This window comes from Xenopus laevis, chromosome 6S (assembly GCF_017654675.1).
Source record: "Xenopus laevis strain J_2021 chromosome 6S, Xenopus_laevis_v10.1, whole genome shotgun sequence".
NCBI classification, from domain to species: Eukaryota; Metazoa; Chordata; class Amphibia; order Anura; family Pipidae; genus Xenopus; species Xenopus laevis.
The window spans coordinates 21,302,633-21,325,460 of NC_054382.1; the positions used below are offsets into that span (position 1 = coordinate 21,302,633).

The window sequence follows — 22,828 nt, forward strand, 5'->3', positions numbered from 1 at the left end:
TCAGTGAAACGGCGCAAATTCGCCCATCACTACAAATGACCAATAAGCCGCTTACCACATATCTAATCTTGGATCTATAGCTTATATATCTTTTTACCACTGAAGATGTCTACTTTAATATGGTTGAGAAGGGAGAAGCATTTATTTATATGTAAGGAGTTATATTAAAGCAGTACTGCGGGCATTGTGGAGTCACTTTCTACTAAAACAAGATGAAGTGTGGTCATTAAAATATGAGTTGTCTACTAAAAGCCCCTGGTATTTGTTTTTAGAGGCTGGCATAACATGACATAATTGGTCCTACTCAGCAGACAACCCTATTTAACAATAATGTCTGTCCATGTAGACTTTACCAAAGTGTCCAGGAAAGTTGGAGTAAGAAATAAAAATGTTAATTGCTAGATGCAAACAAACCAATATACATTAACAGGACTATGTTTAACAAAAAGTCACAACAATAGCCAACAAGAGGCACAGAGTAGTATAAGACCCTATATGTACCAGGGCCTTTGAACATCTCTGTGTCCCATTATGGCTAGCACCAAAGTCCAGTTAAAAGGCACTATCAAAATGTTTCACACCTTGGGGTCAAATGAGACGCAGTCCTCCTGCTTATTGTCATGATGAGATGGTTCTCCTCTCAACCACACGGTATATGTCACTGGCGTTCCATCACTCCATTCAAAGTACATGTGATTTTTAAGGTCATTCAGACCAATCCAAACCTTGGTTGTTTGCTCTATCATAAAAAAAAAAAATCACTCATTCATTGATAAAACGATAAACCCCAACATTCAGTCTAAAATGTATAGAGATGCACATTATCTCAACATCTGTCACTTACCAACTTCAAACTGAGAGGAAATGAAGCTTAATTCTTCAACATTGTTGAAACTTGCCAGATCTCCTTCTTCTTTTCTGCATAAAGACAAGGCTTCTTTCCAGATTTTGTTCTCTTTTTTCACAGTGTAACAATGACCAGCATAAGGTAACCATGATGGTGGGCAGCTGGTTGGACTGTCACTTTCTGTAATAAAGTGTAAGGAAATAACATGAGCAAGTGTAATTCTGGTTCTTTAATGTACTCAAAAGATAAAAAACATTAGGTCTGTATAAACAGGAAGTTCACCATCAAATTTACTTTTTTATGTTATAGACTGAGCTACTCGTAGACTAATTAACAACTTGTAAATGACACCTTGTTTATTATTTGTCATAGATTCTTAGTTATTTGCATTCTGGCTCCATCTTGTGGTTTGAAATGCTTTCTGACTGTTGATGTCACAGACAACAGTAACCAAAATAATTCTTGAAGCCTCTATAACAATTCATTGTTATTCTCAACTGTAAGGGCAGAACAGAAAAGCTTGATATCTTAAAAAAGCATGAAAAATACAACGAGAAGAACTATGTGATCTTGGAACATCATAGTCTACATTCTACATATATTTTTAATTTGAATTCTTAATTTTCCCTTACAGCGTCTTTAGTTGTACCAACAATAATTGTTTATAGGTTTGTTTCTGGTCACTGTGAAGATTCCTAAAATGACCTTGACTCAAGGCACATCTCCTATACATGAGATTAGGATTGGGCATAAAGAGAGAAACTGTTGGTCTCTAGGAGCAGGAACAATCTGCATGTTAGTAACATTTTTCTAGAAATGTGAGAAAGGAGACGGATTTTGGTATTTTAGCAAACTTTTTACATAAACCCAACATTGATTTTTTATCATGAGGTTTAACATTGCTACTGGGGCTTATCAACCAGTGATGCATTGTAGCAACTCTAATCTGTATTTATGTAGAAATGCTGTATTAGGTAGAGTCCATATATAGAGAAATATAGAACTTGTCTGCTGAGATGGGAGTAGAAGACCTTGACTGGTATGCACAGGACCCTATCTTTAACACAAATAAAAAAAAAATTGGGTGGTTATTTATCAAAGGTGGAATTTTAGAGTAATATGATTTTTTTAAAACTCTAATAAATTAGGGGGCACATTTACAAAGCTCGAGTGAAGGATTCGAATAAAAAAAACTTCGAATTTCGAAGTGTTTTTTTGGCTACTTCGACCATCGAATGGGCTAGTTCGACCTTCGACTACGACTTCGACTTCGAATCGAACGATTCGAACTAAAAATCGTTCGACTATTCGATTGTTCGATAATCGAAGTACTGTCTCTTTAAGAAAAACTTCGACCCCCTAGTTCGGCAGCTAAAAGCTACCGAACTCAATGTTAGCCTATGGGGAAGGTCCCCATAGGCTTGCCTATGTTTTTTGGATCAAAGGATATTCGTTCGATCGATGAATTAAAATCCTTCGAATCGTTCGATTCGAAGGATCTAATCGTTCGATCGAACGAATAATCGTTCGATCGAAGTATTAGCGCTAAATCGTTCGACTTCGATATTCGAAGTCGAACGATTTTAGTTCCTGGTCGAATATCGAGGGTTAATTAACCCTCGATATTCGACCCTTAGTAAATGTGCCCCCTAAATGTATTTACAATTCGAATGGTATGTTATTTCTGAAAAAATTTGAACGACTAAAATTTGATCGAACATGATCGATGACTCGACTTTTGCCGCAACATTTTATTTTGCAGCACAACAATAGTTTTCTCCCATTGGAGTCTATGGGCGTCATTTTCGCAGCAAAACTTGGCAAAAAATTGGCTCATCACTACTATGAACATCTTCAAATAGTTCAAGGGACCTCTGCCATTGACTTCTACATGAACTTGGCAGGTTTTAGGTGGTGAATATTTAAATAAGAACTGGGTCAAGGTGTGATAAATCTCACATTCTAATTTTAATTCGAATTGGTACTTTTAAAATCGAATTTGTGAGTTTTGACCCCAAAAAAAGTGAAAATTCTAATAAACCTTGATAAAGGGATTCTGGTGCAGAAACATGTCGGGCTGTAATTAATAAATACAGCCTTAAATCTTTAAATATGCTTTTCCACTTTTTTCTATTAAAGTGCTATTGTGTCTGCACAGTGGCACTAGAGTGATTGCATAAGCAAATAACATTTTTTGAATCAGTTGGATCATAGTAACTGGAAATCCTCGTAACCAATAAACACCTATGAGATGAAGAGAAATGCTGATGTGAGCTAGGCCTGATTGCCCAACATCAGTCCAGAACATGATACATATGAATGTAAGCAAATCTCACCAGCAATGTTTCAACATTTAGTGGAAAACCTTTCTAAAAGGCTGTGCTAGTAGCAAAGAGAGTCAACTTTATAGTAATGCCGTTGGCATTGGTATGAGATGTTGGACATGGAGTTATCTACTAGGGATGCACCAAATCCAGGATTTGGTTCGGGATTCAGCCGAATCCTTCTGCCTGACTGAACCAAATCTGAACCCTAATGTGCATATGCAAATTAGGGGCGGGAAGGAAATCAAAGGAAGTAAAAAATGTTTACCCCTTCCCACCCCTAATTTGCATATGCAAATTAGGATTCGGATTTGGATCGGTATTCGGCCGAAGGATTCGGGGGTTCGACCGAATCCAAAATAGTGGATTTGGTGCATCCCTATTATCTACATACTTTTGGCCATATAATGTACTGTATTTTCTATTCATACAGGCCCAGGTCTGCCAGATGTTCAGAAAGATTGTACATTCATACCAGAGGGCTTTGCAATTGTGCTGGGTGTAATGCTGCCTTTCTTGCATATGTATCCCAGTTTCTGAGAGCATTCTTTGTTCTCCCACTTTCCATTCTTTCCTGTATTTAGCGCCACACAATTTATCCCAGGTTCTGATGAAGGATTTCCTAAAAGAATTGAGAGAATATCAGTACAACACATTAGGAAATTATTGTTAACACAAAACATTACATATTCCCCAGAAGAAATTTTTTATTTTTCTGCCAGTTAAAGCTGAAGCATAAATATTTTCTATGTCATTGCCTCCTACTCAAACAGAGATTTGGCAGAACCAGCAAGTGTCTGGAAGTAAGAAAATGGTTTTAATTAGTGATGGGTAGGGATGTAGCGAACCGCCGATAATGTGTTCGCGAACGCCGTTCGCGAACACCGGCAAAAAATGCGAACAGTTCGCGAACAGTTCGCGAACTTCGAACATCCGAAAATCGTTCGATTCGAACGATCGAAGGATTTTAATCGTTCGATCGAACGATCGAAGGATTTTAATCGTTCGATCGAACGATTTTCGTTCGAATCGAACGAAAATCGTTCGATTTTAGCGACCGAATGGTCGAATGGTCGAACGATTTTGACGCGAACGCCTATTGGCGAACGTCGCGCGACGTTCGCGAACTTGCGGCGGACGCGAACAGCCGATGTTCGCGCGAACAAGTTCGCCGCAGAACAGTCCGCGACATCCCTAGTGATGGGCTAACTTCCGCGTTTCGTCGGTAAAAAATCCGCCGCAACAAAAAGAATTGTCACACTCATAAAAATTGTTGCGCGTCAAAATTATTCAGACGCCTTTTGACTTTAATGCATTTTGTAAAATTGTTGATCGCGTCAAAATTGGTGCGCGTCAAAATTATTTTGAAGCCCATTGACTTCAATGCATTTTGCAAATTTCTCGCCATTTCGCAATTTTTTTGGTAAATTCGCTAATTTTTCAGCGATGCGAAATGCCACAGATTCGCCCATTACTAGTTTTAATAGAAGAAACAAAACCATAGATATTTCTTAGCTAACTTACATTTTTTAAGTATCTTTCTTTCTAATAATAAAACAGTACCTTGTATTTGATCCAAACTAAGATATAATTAATCCTTAGTTAATGAAAAACATGCCTATTGGGTTTCATTAAAGGATTCTGTCACAATTTTTATGATGTTGTTTTTATTTCTAAATAACACCGTCTTCATTGCAAATAATTCACTCTACAATATAAAATTTCATTTCTGATCCAGCAAGTGTATTTTTTTTTATAATATTGGTGTGTAGGCAGCCATCTCAAGTCATTTTGCCTGGTCATGTGCTTTCAGAAAGAGCCAGCACTTTAGGATGGAAATGCTTTCCGGCAGGTTGTTGTTTTGCCTACTCAATGTAACTGAATGTGTCACAGTGGGACCTGGATTTTACTACTGAGTGCTGTCCTTAGATCTACCAGGCAGCTGTTATCTTGTGTTAGGGATCTGCTATCTGGTTACCTTCATATCACTCCAACTTGCACTACAGCAGTAAAGAGTGACTGAAGTTTATTAGAGCACAAGTCACATGACTGGGGGCAGGTGGGAAACTGACACTTTGTCTAGTCCCATGTCAGATTTCAAAATTAAATCTAAAAAAATCTGTTTGCTCTTTTGAGAAATGGATTTCAATGCAGAATTCTGCTGGAGTAGCACTATTAACTGATGCGTTTTTGAAAAAAACTAAAGAAAAATGACTTTCATTTGAAGCAATGTAGGTGGTCCTTCACAGTCAGGACAGTGATGTTGTGATGGCTGATTCAGTTAATGACTATAAGAATGGCTTGCATGATTTCTTGGCCAAACATAATATTAAAGGCTATTGTGATACTAAACTCTATAGATAGTATAGATATGGGTATATATAGTTTATGTGACTTTATGGAGGGGTCAGTGTGTGTATGTATGGATGCTGGGTTTCATTTGGAGGGGTTGAACTTCATGGACTTACATTTAACTATTTAACTATGTAACTATGCCACTTATTTTTAAGTAGACTTAATGTATGGAGATCCAAATTATGGAAAGACCACTTTCATGGAAACCCCCAGGTCCTGAGTAGAGATGTCGCGAACTGTTCGCCGGCGAACTTGTTCGCGCGAACATCGGGTGTTCGCGCTCGCCGGAAGTTCGCGAACGTCGCGCGACGTTCGCCATTTTGGGTTCGCCATTGTTGGCGCTTTTTTTTGCCCTCTCACCCCAGACCAGCAGGTACATGGCAGCCAATCAGGAAGCTCTCCCCTGGACCACTCCCCTTCCCTATAAAAACCGAAGCCCTGCAGCGTTTTTTCACTCTGCCTGTGTGTGCTGAAGAGATAGTGTAGGGAGAGAGCTGCTGCCTGTTAGTGATTTCAGGGACAGTTGAAAGTTTGCTGGCTAGTAATCGTTTTGATACTGCTCTGTTATTGGAGGGACAGAAGTCTGCAGGGGTTTGAGGGACATTTAAGCTTAGGTAGCTTTGCTGGCTAGTAATCTACCTTCTACTGCAGTGCTCTGTATGTAGCTGCAGTGGGCAGCTGTCCTGCTTCTGATCTCATCTGCTGACTGCTGCAATAACAGTAGTCCTTGTAAGGACTGCTTTTATTTATTTTTTTGTTGTTTTACTACTACTACTACTACTACTACTATAAGAGCCCAGTGCTATTAGTCTAGCAGTGTTGGGGAGTGGGACTGGTGTGCTAATCTGCTGCTCCTAGTAGTTCAGCAGCACCAACTTTAATTTTTTTTTTTAATATTCTTTTTTTTTTTATTTTACTTTTTTTTATTTTACTACCGCTGTAGTAGTGTATAAGTTGACCTTTTAGGCATTATTTGCCCTGTAGGCATTATTTGCACACTGTTTTCTTCAACCCGCCATCGAGCTGTGTGACCTTGTTCACATTCTGTCTAAATATCCATAATATTACCGTCTCCAGAAAAAACACCGGAGTCACTTTTTTCAAGCAGCCATAATATATTTTACGTAATCCGTATCCACCGCTGTAGTAGTGTATACGTTGGCCTTGTAGGCATTATTTGCACACTGTTTTCTTCAACCCGCCATCGAGCTGTGTGACCTTGTTCCCATTCTGTCTAAATATCCATAATATTACCGTCTCCAGAAAAAACACCGGAGTCACTTTTTTTCAAATCCCTGCAGACTTCTGTCCCTCCAATACAGAGCAGTATCAAGCAGATTACTAGCCAGCAAACTTACTATCATCTGTCCCTGAAATCACTAACAGCTCTCCCCCTACACTATCTCTTCCAAGCACACACAGGCAGATTTTTCAGATACATTTTTGCCCTTGATCCCCCTCTGGCATGCCACTGTCCAGGTCGTTGCACCCTTTAAACAACTTTAAAATCATTTTTCTGGCCAGAAATGTCTTTTCTAGATGTTAAAGTTCGCCTTCCCATTGAAGTCTATGGGGTTCGCGAACCGTTCGCGAACCGCTCGCATTTTTGCGCAAGTTCGCGAATATGTTCGCGAACTTTTTTTCCGACGTTCGCTACATCCCTAGTCCTGAGCATTCTGGATAGCAGGTCCCATACCTGTACTATTAATCTGCTGAAAGCTGCTGGTGTGGCATAGGCCTTTACAATTGGTTGTGTTTAACCCTGCTCCTTGTGAGTGAGCACATGGTAAGGTCACCCAATACAATGCTTAGGGGAAATATAAAAATATTTGTCTGCTGAAGTTCCAGGTGTATCCAGGGCATCAGCACTCAGTGCTAGCCTTTCACTTAATTTGCCTTTAAGATGTCCACTCCTTACCAATAGATTGGGCCTCCTTAGCAAGCCAACCCCACAAATTGGGAATAACTCCCTTAGAGAAGACAACAGGGTTCATTACCTCAAAATATCAATATAAATTGTCTTTCTTTTCTTAAACTACACTTTTTTTTGCCACGGTTTCAGTTGGCAAAAACAAGGAAATTGTGCACATTTATTTACACATGAGTCTGTGATTCCAGTGATGGTGCAGAATGATGTGTGTTTAAATGAATTGCCTGGGGAGCCCTGTACTTACTGACTGATCACGGGAGGTGTTACTTGCACCTGATAGATAATAGAATATGCAATTGGCCAACTGGTAGTGATGGGCGAATAAATTCAGGCACAAATTCGCGGCAAATCTCTGCGTTTTGTTGGCGGTGAATAAATTCGCAAAACTGCAGTGAAAATTCACTGGCATTTTGGACGTGCATCGGAAAAGTCGCGGGTCAACATTATTCAGGCGCCCATTGACTTTAACGTCGGCGTCAAAATTGACACAATCGGCAGAATTGACATGGGCGCCGTTTCATGAATTGCACAGGAAATTCACAAACCGGACAAATTCGCCCATCACTACAAACTGGTGCTCAGAACTAGTGCACAGTAGGGACAAACAGCTAAATATAACATTAAGTAGAAGAAAACAGTTCTGTTCATTACACAAGCACGGTCTCAGCTCATTAATGTTTGAAACGTATGCGGATATCCAGCAGTGCAGTGAATACAATACAGTCATCACGTCTGTCCCACAAGCCCTGCAATACAGCAGGAAGCGACAGGGTCAAGATACAGACACAGTCACTCATTTGCCAAAAGGTGCAAAGTAACCTCACTCTCTTCTCCAGGAAACAAAAAGTGGAAACAATAAAATAAACAGTGTAATTGGGGGTGTGGTACTTCAGCAGAAGGTTAGGAAAATAGCAATTATTCTCTATGTCCGGTCCCTTTGATGCTATTGACAGCTCTGGGTTGGACATAAGCAGCAAAGCCGAAATACAAAAAAATTAGTAGTGAGAGTGTTTCTCTGAGTTTTGTTATGATTTCAGAGTCCAGCAGGAGTCAAGAGAACACATTCTACCTGCAGAAGGCAATATAAATAATGTAACACTATTTACAGGTGACTAAAAAGAATAAATACATACCTGGAACCCAATTTAAATAACGAAATGGACTTCCCCCACTCCACTGCCAACCTGCATTAAAATTCAAACTATTGAGTCCAGTCCAGAGAGATGTAGACATAGGATTTGTTAAGCCTGTAGAAGGAAAATAGAGAATACAGTTCATGGCAGTTAATATAATTTGAATGCCCCTTTCTCTTTAGCAGTAATTATCACCTCTAGTGAACAATGTACATTTGATATGTAGCCCAAAATGCATTTCAGCTTTATCCATGACACTGATTGTTGATTGGTGTATCATGTGCAAAGCACAATATTGGGTGCTACTTTATATTAGCACTAACATTCTTGAAGTTTGTTTGGTCGCATGATTGGCCTCCCATGCATGATCATACTATGAGCCCCATCAAATAAGGACTCCATCAATGATCTGATGCCCAATGTTTTTTTTTTACAACCTGCTATATAGATATCTGGCCAATATAATGTCAGATATCATTCAGATATTAATCAGGCCTTCCCTAGAACTCCATGCACAGGCCATAAAGCTGGCAGTTTGGTCTGGAGGGTAAGAGCTGGCAGTTATCAGCCTGTATATGGTCAGCTTACTTGTACCAACACACACTCCTTACAACTTGCACAAAGTGCCTGGGTTAAACCTGCTTTAAATACATTTGTGCAACTACAAGCAATTAATGATGGGCGAATGAATTTGTCAGGCGCATATTCGCAGCAAATTTCTAAAAATTTGCCAGCAAAAAATCCGCCGCATCAAAATAATTTGAACACGCCTCAGAATAGCCAAGCGCATATAACTTGTCGCGCGTCAACATAATTTGGACGTCCATTGACTTTAATGCATTTGGACAAAATAGCCGCGTGTATAAAGATTTTTGCGGGTGTCGAAATTGACGCACGACAAAATAATTTTGATGACCATTGACTTCAATGCGTTGCGGGAAATTCGCTAATTTTTCAGCGAAGCAAAAATATTCGCCCATCATTACAAGCAATGTGTGCATGGAACTCAGGCATGTCTTAGTGTGGAGTGCCAACACACACAACTGACTTGAACCTAGTTAAGAGCATGCTGCTAATTATGTTAATTGTACAGTGTACAGGTATGGGACCTGTTATCCAGAATGCTCCGGACCAGGATCTTTATGCCTTAAGTCTACTAGAAAATCATGTAAACATTAAATAAACCCAATAGGCTGGTTTTGCCTCCAATAAGGATTAATTATATCTTAGTTGGGATCAAGTACAAGGTACTGTTTTATTTATAAGGAAATCATTTTTAAAAATGTTTGGATAAAATAGAGTCTATGGGAGACAACCTTTCCATAATTTGAAGCTTTCTGGATAAAGGGTTTCCGGATAATGGATCCCATACCTGTTCTGGAAGTGACACCATTTGCACTCAGCCAGAAAATGTTGTGCGTCATTCACCGATGCATTCATGGGCATCCACTATTACTCTGGAATTGTCATTTAAAGCATTGTGGCAAGCTGATAATGATATAGGTTGCTTAGTATGTCTAAGTGCATGTTCTGGAGGATCTGTGGGTTTTCAGTGCACAGGGATCCAAACTGGGTGTATTGGACTGCAGACGCCAGTACCTGTGAGAAAGGTTTGCTCGTGGATCTCAGTGATGCTTAATAACTCAGCTTCCTGTTGTAAACAGCTTTTCCGCGCCTGAAACCAAGTGAGCGCTGCCTGGTTGTTTATTTGGTAATGGATTCCTGAAACGGAATCTGTAGTCCACAACGTATCAGTAGCTGAAATGACAAAGTGTTGTAGAGGTGAATTATTTATACACATATTGCATTGAAACAGCCGACAGTTCAGCACGTCCTTTCGAAAGGACTTACAAGGTCTTCCTTCTCATTCTTCCTTTGCCACCCTTTCTTTGCTGTCACTGCCCCTGCCCATATAAAACCCACCCTGTCCACCACCCACCCCCAGGTACAAGCCTACAAGAATCCACGGGGAGGCTTAAAAATCATTGATCAACTATTTGCCTATAAATAATACATGAAAAAACACCAACAAACCTTTATACTTTGCTTTTGCTTTTACTTTTTTTAAATTTGTCATCCCTGAGCTTGGCAGGGGTTAGTTCACAAGCTGACTTGACCCAAAATTCAAAATGTTGATGTCTAGGAGAAATCTTCAATACTCTTAAGTGTCGGTTCTCTGATGTGATCATTGTTGAGAATCCAAGCCTGAGAGAGGCAGCCATGAGAGGAGCACTGCGTGGGTTATTTATTAAAGTCCAAATACCAAAAACTCAAAAAATGTTAGTTTTTTTAACTAGAAAATCCAACATTTTAGTGGAAAAAAACCCTCAAATTTTTGGAGATTTATTAAACCCAGAGGATGGAAAAAGACTGAATCCCACAATTTGGCTTCTCAGACCTGCCGAGGTTGTACATAAGTAAAAGGGAGAGGTCCCTATCCTATTTGGAAGTTTCTGTGGCCTGTGCTGGAATGAGCCTGAAAATTCAACTATTTCAGGCTTTTCTGACAAAAATCCAAAAAGTCTGAAAAAATCGAGGTATTCGAGAAAAAGAATTTGAAAAAAACGAACAATTCGGATTTTCGCTCAATTTTTCGTCCCTGATCCAATTAAATTGTGATTTTTTAATAATAAATAAAGTCCAATCGTGGATTCTAGTTTGGGCAGACTTTTTTTGAGAAAAAGGACCTGCATGTAGGGGCATATTTATCAAAGGTCGAATTTCAAATTGAAAAAACGTTGAAATTCTAATTCAAAAAGACCAACCGAAATTAAGTCAAAATCTTTTGTGGGTGAAGAGTTCAGTTTTCGATCAGATAGGTCTGTATTTGGCTGAAATCGAATCGTTCAAAGCAAATTAATATCACAATCAATCGAATTTGATTCAAAGTTTTTCCCAAAAAAACCCTTAGATTTTTCAAAGTCCACCAATGGACTCCAAATAGGTTCTATGAGGTCCCCCATAGGCTAAAACAGCAATCTGGCAGGTTTTAGATGGCGAAAGGTCGAAGTCGAATTTTTAAAGAGACAGTACATGATACATTTTGAAATTCAAATTTTTGACTTTTTTTAAAATTCTAATCGAATTTGGACTATTCCCTAGTCTAAGTACACAAAAAATAGCTAGAAATTTGAATTTTTTTCATTCGAAAGATTCGGCATTTAATTTAAAAGCATGCGTGTAATTAATGCTCTGTATTTTAATGTATTGGATATATCATCAATGGCTTGATGTTGGAGGATCTAGAAGTGTTTTTAGTAGGGATGCACCAAATCCAGGATTCAGTTTGGGATTTGGTCAGGATTCAGCATCCTTTTTCAGCAGGATTTGTCGAATCCTTCTGCCTGGCCGAACCAAATCCTAATTCTAATTTGCATATGCAAATTAGGGGCGGAGAGGGGAATCGCATGACTTTTTGTCACAAAACAAGGAAATAAAAAATGTTTTCCCTTCCCATCCCTAATTTGAATATGCAAATTAGGATTCAAATTCGGTATTCAGCCGAATCCTTTGCGAAGGATTCTGCGGTTCGGCAGAATCCAAAATAGTGGATTCAGTGCATCCCTAGTTCTTAGATAATAGGTATGCTGATCCATCCAGGGCAAATAAACTACTGCCTTGTATTAAAAGGGATATTGACCAAAGGAAAGATTCTATATGCCTCTTTATATGTCACCTTTAACATAGCATACTATTTAAAAAAAAAAAAAAAAAGGTCAATCGATTCTATGGAGGAATAAATAGATGGAATACAGGACTGCAGTTATGCAAACAAATTGTCCCAGCTGGCCTTTATACAGCTGAAGACACATAATCACTATAAAGCTTAAACTGAAGCTTAAAGCTTTTGTGAAAATCATCAACTATAGGGCTGATTTAAAATATTGGCACCCCCTGTGTATAAGTCTATCCTTGTCCTTTAATTGAAGTGCAATGCAGATGGTGAAAGACACTTCCAGGTCTCTTGGCTGCATTTCATTAAAATCCCCAGCCACTTGACATTGGTGCCGGCAGAAACAAAGAACTGTACTTTGTTGCCTATTATTTGCTCATGTGTAATAGTAACAAAGCTGTTGTTCCAGAAAGTAATGATGGTCAAGTCTTGGCCTGCTTAAAGCTCTGATTCCAACCCAAGTGAACCTGTACAAAGAACTGGATGACTGATGCAAGGCAGTCCAGATCCCCAACATTAGTTCCCAACTCTTATACAGGTATGGGGACTGTTATCCAGAATGCTCGGGACCTGGTTTTCCAGATAATGGATCTTTCTGTAATTTGGATCTTCATACCTTAGGTCTACTAGAAAATCATTTAAAAAGGGATGGGCAAATTATTTCACATTGTTTCATCGTGGAAATGATGCCCATAGACTGCAAAATTTTGGCGAAACGAAACGGGTCAAATTCGGCAAAGCCTACATTTAAACATTAATTAAACCCAATAGGCTGGTTCTGCTTCCAATAAGGATTAACTATATCTTAGTTGGGATCAAGTGCAAGCTACTTTTTTATTATTAAAGAGAAAAAGGAAATATTTTTTTTTTAAATGTGGATTAATTGGATAAAATGGAGTCTATGGGAGATGACCTTTCCGTAATTCGGAGCTTTCTGGATAACAGGTTTCCGGATAATGCATCCCATACCTGTATTCATTGCTAACCAAATGTGAAGCCAACACCATATATTATCCATAATTGCCTACAAAATTAGGGGGTTTTCTTTTATCCTATACTGTATGTCTCTGTCAGGTCCCAGTAGGTCAGGTTCGGGTTGAACCGACGTTTCCTCTAGCCAACGTCCCCACGCCAGCGCCTGTTACTAGCGCAGGCGCATGTTCTAATGCGCGAGTTTTAGCGCAGGCGCGCATTCTCATGAGCACACGCGTTCTTGGCAGGCGCGCGTTCTGACGCAGGCGCGCGTTCTGACGCAGGCGCGCGTCCTGACGCAGGCGCGCGTTCTGACGCAGGCGCGTGTTCTGACGCAAACGTGCGCCCTGGGGTTAAAAGGTCACTCAGGCCTAGGCTCAATGCGAGGTGATCGTCTCTACTGACACTAAGCGTATTTACTACTGATGATTATTCCTGGATTCCTGTGTTTGTTATTCCTGATCTCGACCTCGGTTTCCCTGACTACTCTGCTGGATTTTCCTCAATTGATACCTGACAGTCTCCATTAACACCTTTGACATTTTGAAGTAGGTTTTCACCTAATACTTGGCTATAAAGTATAATTATACTGTATATTTAATAAAGAGAGAGAGAGAAAGAAAAAGTTTTACAAATGGGAAGCAGTTTTTACAGCTTATATGGGATTTGGAAGCCATGAAAGGATAGAAATATCAGTTATCTGGTCCTTACCAGAAAAAAGGAATCTCTGGATAGCTTTCAGACTTGCGAATTGAGTTATTTTGTGATGACTGTTGTTTAGAGTGAACCTTTTCCTGTAATCTCTTTGGTTTTATGTGCTATCAGGATTTGGGAATACAGGAAAAGGAAGGAACTGGTTTTGTTGAAAGACTCTATGGCTTTACTTGGATGTGTGGTTTATAGTGGAAGGCTTTTAGACCTCGGGTCACTTCCTTGTCTCCTTAAATAATGAAACCAGTTTTTTGAAAACTCTGTCCCTTTTTGTCAACTAAAATAAAATTCATATAAAACAATGGAACTACAGCTACAATCATCTAATTAATTGTAACAAAAAAATGCCTTTTAGAACAAAGCTTAGGTTGCAGAAAAAAGCTAAAAATATATATTTAAGTGGGAAGGAAATAACGTTTTGATTACATTATTAACTAGAGAAGATCACATTTCTAACATTTTCAAGGTTTTATTGAAAAAAAAAACGCTACACCTCTTCTGCTACTTCTAACCTTATGTATTTTGAAGGAAAGCAACAGAGTCAGTGTCCGAGGCACAGGAAGACTGGGAAACACAAAGAATTTAACCCAAATATTATGTCTCATTATCAAATGAAATGTAACGTTTTATTTTTTAAGCATCCACTTAAAAGAGTCCCATTGGGTATTATAAAGTACAGTGGACAGGATAGTCCAATACTGAATGGATATCTTTGACTGTGGTCTTGTGCCCTGTCTCTTTTTGCTCATTCAAGCACCCCCTGCCTAGTTAATCATCTGTGTAGATCTCAAACATAAGAGATCAATGTTTTGTGTTGGTCAAAAAAACAATGAACTACTTTTAGTGTAATGACCCATGGAGTGTCCACGGCAGCATGCCAAGGTGGGTGGTTTTAGATGATCCTTTTCAGTTCAAGTCCCCTTTCAAGTTTTAACGCTTAGTTAGGACCCCACATCTCTCATAACAAATTTATATGCAGGAAATCATGGGTGTGTTAGTCATTCTGTCATAGGTCCAAGAATATCTAAAGAAGCAAAATCATTTTAAAAACCCAAATCTCCCTGTAACTGACCTTCAAGATGGGCTTTTAGGTATATTTTATAGAGCGACCACACATTCACCACAGATCTTCCCCTAACTGGCTAGCCTTCAGACTGAGCCCTACCAGCCACTGGTCTAAGCCCCACAATTTGGAAACCGCTAGACTATAAGCCTTCTCTGCCATTGGAAAACTGATGTGGATACTCTTCATGTCAGTGACTACACACACGGGCAGCATCGGGATCTCTGTTTTCTCTGCCAGAATTTTTCTAGAGAATATGCAAACTGGGACATCAGCCTTAGGACATACAGTAGTGGTCCCCTAGGCTGGACAGCTTCAAAGTTAGCAGGGGCAGATTTACTAAAGAGCGAAGTGGCTAACGCTAGCGACTTTTTGCCAGCATTGCCATCTGCAGGGACATCGGCAATTCACTCACAGGTGCAGGCAGGGCCGCGCCGCGCCGCACAGGCGCCCAAGGCAAGCCGGCGGACGCGGCGACGGTTTACCACAAGTGCGCATGCGCAAGGTGGCGCTCGCGTGCGCATGCGCAAGAAGCGGTGGTTTTTCTTCTTTTGCTCTTCTGCGCATGCGCGAATTAATACGAATGTGCGCATGCAAAGAGAAATGTAATTGCGCGCATGCGCAGGAGCGCAAGTATCCGTAAAAACCGTAAAAAGTCGGCACTGGACCGGGGGTAGGCGACAGAGGAGGCGTGTGCCTGGCGCCCCCCCCCAGCTTTGCGCCCTAGGCACGTGCCTACTCTGCCTACCCCTAGTTCTGGCCCTGGGTGCAGGAGCCAATTCACTAGCGCGAATGGGACCGTCACTAGCGGTCATTCACACTCTATCACCAGGAGACTTTTCTCTCTGGCGAACGGACGTTACACCTAAAATTCACGAAAATGCGGATTTTACTGAATGTTAGCTCTTTTGACCACAGTTGCTTTCGCCACCTCAGACCAGGCGAAGTGCTATAAAGCAGCTAGATCTTCCTCAATCTTCTGTCACTTACATCATATCCTGTGTGTCGAAAATGCAATAAAGTTAAAAAAACACTGGCGACTTTTCCCTTTTTAAGCGGGATTGGCTGCAAAAGTAAGCGGTTTTCTCCAGACATTGTCTTTATTAAGGTTCCCTGGACATGTGTAATATAAACCGGTAACTTAAACCATTTGCAGCAACGTTTATAATAAAGACGTCCATACAACTTTAAATTTCCCACCCAATGCAAATTGACCTAAGCGCAAGATCACTAGCGAAGTTTCACTAGGCACAAATGAATGCTAGCGCATCTTTGCTTGTTTTATCATATATCTATGCTTTTCATGAGTTAAAGTTGGTCACCCACCTTATCCAGTGTAAAATGGCAGTGAATGTTACAGAACAAGTTTATGATTAGAATTCTACATTGCATTGTGAGAAATGGAGCCTGAAATCTGAAAAGAACAGACAAATACTACTTTGACTTGCAAATAGCTTTGAAGTCATTAATAGTGACGAGTGAATCTCTCCCGTTTTGCTCAAACAATTGGGAAACTGCAAATGGCGAAAAATTTGAGAAATGCATGAAAGCCAATAGGTGACAAAAATGTTTTATGCCTGGCAATTTTTTACACACGCAACTTTTTTTTGTAATTCCAAATGCATTAAAGACAACGGGCATTTTTTCTTATGGCCACTTTTTTGTCTCTGCGACATTTCCGTCATGGCGATTTTTTTGTTGCAGCACATTTTTCTGCAGCGAATTTTTGCTGCAGTTTCGGAAAAAAATTCACAGATGGCAAAATGCCTGGCAGAAAAATGTGCTTATTGCTAGTCATTAAGATTAAGATGGCCATACACGGGTAGATTAAAGATGCCGATATCGATCCTTTAGACTGATTCAGCAACTTATCTGCCCGTGTGTGGGGGCTCCCAACGTGTCTCCCAGATTGATATCAGGCCAAAAATTGTCCAAATATTGATCGGGCAGGTTTGATTTTCGGCTAGTAGATGTGGTTCTACAACCCGCCGGTGCCCATTTCCTTCATATAATCCGATCGTTTGACCCTAGGGCCGAACGAACCCGATATCGCCCTGCTGATGGGGGGAAAATATCTGTTCGTTTGGCGACCTAGTCAAACGAGCGGATCTTGTTGTGTATGGCCACCTTTAGACTTACATTTTATGGGATTAGGCAAAATTGCATTTTTGGGGTTTAATACCCTATACTCCTAGATAAAACGCAAACTACTGTGCTTTTACTTTTTTACATTTAAAAAGTCTATGTCCCAGCTCTCTCTGAATGCAATTCTGCTGAGAACACACAATAATTAGTAGCACAACAAAGAAGATTATTCTGGTCAATATAAGTATAGCGATTTCTATACCACACTAAAAACCTTAAAGGAGAAGTACCCACTTTTAAGAAGTTTTTATAAATTGTTAACTGCTACATATTTGGCCACCAGGCATTGTGCAAACTTTGTTCAAGGGCTGCTCCTGCCATAAGGCAAGGTGAGAACTTTGAGTTTGTTGCCTCAGACGGCAGCAGCCCCAGGATCACCCCTGACTTTGTGACTTTAATTAGATTACACCAGTACTGTAATCATCACCGCCTCTTTAAAGGAATTGTTCAGTATCAAAATAAAAACTGGGTAAATAGATAGGCTGTGCAAAATAAAAAATGTTTCTAATATAGTTAGTTAGCCAAAAATGTAATGTATAAAGGCTGCAGTGATTTGATGTATAACATGTCAGTCAGAACACTACTTCCTGCTTTTCAGCTCTCTTGGTTTACACTGACTGGTTACCCTGGTTACCAGGCAGTAACCAATCAGAGACTTGAGGGGGGGCCACATGGGTCATTTCTGTTGCTTTTGAATCTGAGCTGAATACTGAGGATCAATTACAAACTCACTGAACAGAAATGTAGCATGTGGCCCCCCTTCAAGTCGCTGACTAACTCAGAGTTATAGAACTGAAAAGCAGGAAGTTGGATTCTGGCTGTTTTATTAGACATCTGTTCACTCCAGCCTTTATATATTACATTTTTGCCTAACTAACGATATTAGAAATATTTTTTATTTTGCACAGTCTATCTATTTACCCAGTTTTTATTTTCACACTGAACTGTTCCTTTAAGGCTGTCACATTTTAGTTTTTCTGAATTAAACAATAAGACAGTGACAATTTCACATACTGTATATTCATAAAAAGACTGTAGACATACACACCTGTATATAATAAAACAGGATTCATTTTAAGTGGTAGTGGATGACATTACGGTGCATTATCTATAGACACTGTTCATAGGCTAACAAGTGGTTTTAACAGAAGGGAACTTGATCAGCACCCGGCACAACTCTGCTGATAAGCAGATAAAAACAGGCAGATCTCAAAGAGCGACACTGAAATGCGATGACATTTCTAAAAAAAAAGTGCAGACAAATCTAAAATACAAAGACAAGGTACAGCTTATTTGTATTATGTATTTCCTGTACAGCACTGTCTGCTACAGACATGCAGAATGTAAATATGGCCACCTCACATTGTTATTCTATTTCACATCCATAAGCTATAACAAATAATACAGAATACCATATATAATGTCAACTGTTGCCTAACGTATCATTACTTGTCTCTTCTTCTTCATTAAAAGGGGGGGTTCCACATTATACCTACAGTGAACAGGTCTGTTCTATATTTTGTTCACTGTTCTATTTGTAAGCCAACTCTGATGACCATAGTATTGTTGCAGTAGACCTTTACTTTGGAGAGCACTCGCTGGACACAAGATATGATGAACCTAAAGTGTAAGTTATTAATACAGTCCTCCATACACTATACAACCTACTCCCTCTATTGTGTCCAGCAGCACCAAGTGCACAAATTCTCTCCTGCCGTCACCAGCAGCCCCATACGTTCCCCATACGTTCCCACTCAACTGCACCTAATCACCGAGGCCCATACCTGATGCACAACTGGATTCTACTACGAGCACAAAAAAAAACTCCTAGTTGGGGCAGCTCTATCTGTTGAGGAATATCTCTCCTAGCTAGTCCAACAGACCTCTTTGGATAGATACATCATCATGCAAAAGGCTTATGTATAACAATTAGAATATTTTTTTTATAAAGAAAACCTTCCCAAAGCCAACTAGATTGGATCCTTCATGGGTTTTCAGCAATGACAACCAGATTTACTACTACTCCCCTATAATCATTTCCATTTAAAATACCCATTTGTCCACAGATACAAACACTTCAGCTGTTGGTTTTATTTGATATGAGCATCCCGCATGCTATTAGTCACCAAAAAATAATCCAGAAACAAAAAGCTGAAAGCAGCGTTATCACTTGACTTGTACTCAGGCAAAGTTTATAAGGCATATAATGCAAATATAAGAATTTGAATGGAACTCACATGTAGATGGACACAATCCATGTAACTTGTCTTTGTCGTAATCTGAAGTCGTTGAACACCACCGCTTCCCATCGGATCTTCCCTCCAGGGTGCAGTCTGCATGCCATTTGGTTTGAAATTTAAAGGGGAATACACATGGCTGACCATTTGCATTCCCAAGTAGCGTATACACATCTGTAAAAAATATTGTGTATATGTGTATATGACATCAAGAGTGAATAATAGAATGATATATATTACTTAAAGAAGAATAATCACATGTACCAGATTGTTGTGGATGTTTAAAGGGTGAATAAAGCCCTCGATTATTGGCTATTTTATTAGCCTTAGGGAATAGGGCCACTTTCCATGGTCCCATGTTACTTATGTTTTACCCGGCAATCAGGATACCAGACCTTCTTCATACCTCTGTACCAAAAAAAAAGCTCCATGTTGTAGCGCCCACATTTACACACTTTCCAGCTACAGTCAGGTGATGCCAGTGGTGGCCAATAAAAGGCCAGTTTGGAAGTTTTAACCTTGAAAGCAATCAAGTTGCAGGTAAAACTTAGTCCCTGTGTAAAATGTATATAACTAAGCAATTGAATTCTTAATGAATCAGTTGAAAGTTGAGTGTAGGACTGGCTAGACCAGGGATGACTTTGACGTAGTTGACCAGCTTAAATATTTTGCAATATATGGACCAGCAATCCCTGCTTTGTTTAAAGGGGAAGGCATTTTTAGTAGCTTAGGGCACAAAATGTTTCAATGCCCTAAATATATTGATAATGGGTTGAGTGCAGAGGACCTCTTGTATTTGTCTGTTCTTCATATCTCTGTTGAGACCTTCCATGACCAATTTTCCCAAGGAATAGCACATGTGGCTTCTTACAGCCTACAATACATTACAATACATTGTAGTAGTAAGCACTACACCCAACAAAAAGGCCATATCAGAGAAACACATACAGCAAGTGTGGTGGTGAAAGCAACACTGTGAACAATCACTTGTCCACGTTTTGTGGAGAGAAAGAATTCTTCGCTGCGATGGAATAAATCGATCCAGTTCAGATAATAAACTGTTACATTATAAACGTCAGTAAGGTATAAGGTAACCATGTACACTGTTTTCTAAAGAAATACTAGCAATTGATAAACAACTTGATGGCAACAAATGTTCTATTTTATTTGAGAAAGGTTTTCAGAATGAAGTCCAACTCTCTGTGTAAGAACTAATACCATTGCATCAGCTCATCTTAACTTTCATCTACTGTGTAGTGATGAGTGAATTTATTCGCCAGGCGCAAATTCGCAGCGAATTCCAGAGATTCGCTGCCAACAAATAAATTCTCGAAAATTCGCTGACGTCAAAAACGAGACCCGGCGCCGTTTCGCGAATTTTTCGCCCCAAATTCACAGATCACTACTGCTGTGCATATGCCCTAAAGCCGAATATCATCCTGAATGGCCTTCCCTATGTCTACACAACACCCAGTGGCATAACTATAGTTGAAGGAGACCCTGCAGTCGTGGGAGGGGTCCGAGGATTAGGGGGGCCACACCATGGGGTCTGCTTCCACTGTAGCTGAAAAGAATACCCTCCCCCCAGCTGCTCTCTTACCTGCAGGAGTGCAAGGGGAAACCAGGCAGAAAGGAGACTCTGGTGCAGGGCAAGAAGTGGACAGACGGGGGGTCGGTTGTGGATGCCCATGCGCTAGTCTCCTCCAAAGCTTTTATGTGGAAAGGGAGCCCGGAACACTAGTTTCACCACTGTTTATTTATATGATTTGTGTTTGTGATGCAGTTTTTTTTAGCAGTGCAGGGTGACTATATTATATTTAAAAGCAAGCAGAACTTGTTCATTTATAGTTGATCTAACCCCAAATAAAAATAAACGTAGACTTAGAATGTTCCTCTGAGGCCATTTCTAATTCATTTCTTTCTATTTCTGAGATATTAGACGTTCTATGGGGGAATGTAATAAAAGTCGGTAACAGAAAAAATATCTGCAATGCGAAAAGTTATGCCTCTGTGCGAACAAATTTTTTCTTTGCGCCAATTTAATATTGCTTTTGCAAACCCAGAAACTGTTTAGTGGAAGAAGGTTTGCGAATTTTATAGTTTGAGCCAGTGCGCAGTGAATAAAATAAAACTTCTTACTGAAAAAGTTTGCTCCAAAAGATTACGACACCTTCAAGCACTTCTTAAAGTGGCTATGCGCAATTAAAATTCGCAATGCTATAACAGTTTAAGGAAGAGTATTACAATGCGAAATGCGAATTGATATTCTTATTTGTGCAAATTGTTTTGCTCTTTCTGACTTTTATTACATTCCCCCATTATACTGCTATTACTAGGATCTTAGCTCAATAGCTCAGAGGAGCACTCTTGAGTTTAAATTCATTTATATTATAATTTAGATACCCATTAATCATCCACTTCAGGTATTATTCATTTTACTACACAATCAAAAATCCCTACCTTCATAAGCCTTTGTGCACAAGTCATCAGAGGATCCATACACCTTCCATCTACTCCATAGTCCAGATTCTTTGTAAAGGATAACTTTTTGTTCCATGTTTCCATAATTCAAGTACAGGTTTTCTCCTTGGATTCCAAAAAGTGTATCATTTTTACATTCCCACTTCTGCAGCTCGCTTGTCCCATCACAAGGGTAGGTAGTGATAACGGCCATGTCCTTTTTAGCAGTTGCTCCCAGGCACTGTTTAATGCCGACATTCACTAACTGATGCAAAGAAATCCACCTAAACCTTTGGAAGTCATTATCATCTTTACAAGGGGCAGTAATGATGGCTCCAGAATTCTGAGCTTGTAAGCACACGTTATGATGTTGATTGTATATGGAAAATATAGAATAATCTGAAAAAGAAACACGGTTTTAGTAACAACATTTATGGAAGGAAAAATTCTAACTTTTTTGTTTTAGACTGAATTTCCGATTTATAGATGGGTGAATTTCTCCCGTTTCATTTGAAACACAAATGTTGACACCCGCCTCAATTCTGATGCTTGCATCAATTTTGAGGCTGGCGTTAATGTCAGTGGGTGTCCGAATTAAGTTGCTGCAAACGACTTTTCCAACGCGCGTCCAAAACTTTTTGACGTGGCAATTCACCACAAATTCGCACTTGGTGAATTTATTTGCCCATCACTAATTACTGCCAAAGAATTTTAATCAGATATGCCATTGCTTTCCAAATAGTGGCAATGCCCATGTAAGTAAAGCGGAGGATGGGGTGTTAAACATGGATTTTTAATAATCTATGCTAATTTATTTCCTTTATTATTTTACCAGAGATGCTGTCAGCATATTATTACATTTATATTTATAATAAAAAAAAAACCTTTATTAAAAAAACTTAAATAGTGTTGCATTTTTGTTAATGTCTAGGACTAGAACCAATTATTTTGTTTGCTCTGCATCCAATCGTTCCCACC

At 39.5% G+C, this 22,828-nt stretch overlaps 1 protein-coding gene across 1 annotated transcript in view; it reads right to left on the reverse strand.

Moving 5' to 3' along the window:
* The window catches only part of LOC108719870 (macrophage mannose receptor 1), a 61,030-nt gene that overhangs the window by 34,106 nt on the left and 4,096 nt on the right, over positions 1 to 22,828 (reverse strand). The window contains exons 2-8 of the mRNA XM_018269123.2: positions 21,851 to 22,249; positions 19,391 to 19,564; positions 10,189 to 10,347; positions 8,590 to 8,703; positions 3,647 to 3,793; positions 845 to 1,027; positions 582 to 739 (exon numbers count right to left, since the gene is read on the reverse strand). Coding sequence (XP_018124612.1) covers positions 582 to 739; positions 845 to 1,027; positions 3,647 to 3,793; positions 8,590 to 8,703; positions 10,189 to 10,347; positions 19,391 to 19,564; positions 21,851 to 22,249 — 1,334 coding nt within the window. The remainder of the gene's footprint in view (positions 1 to 581; positions 740 to 844; positions 1,028 to 3,646; positions 3,794 to 8,589; positions 8,704 to 10,188; positions 10,348 to 19,390; positions 19,565 to 21,850; positions 22,250 to 22,828) is intronic.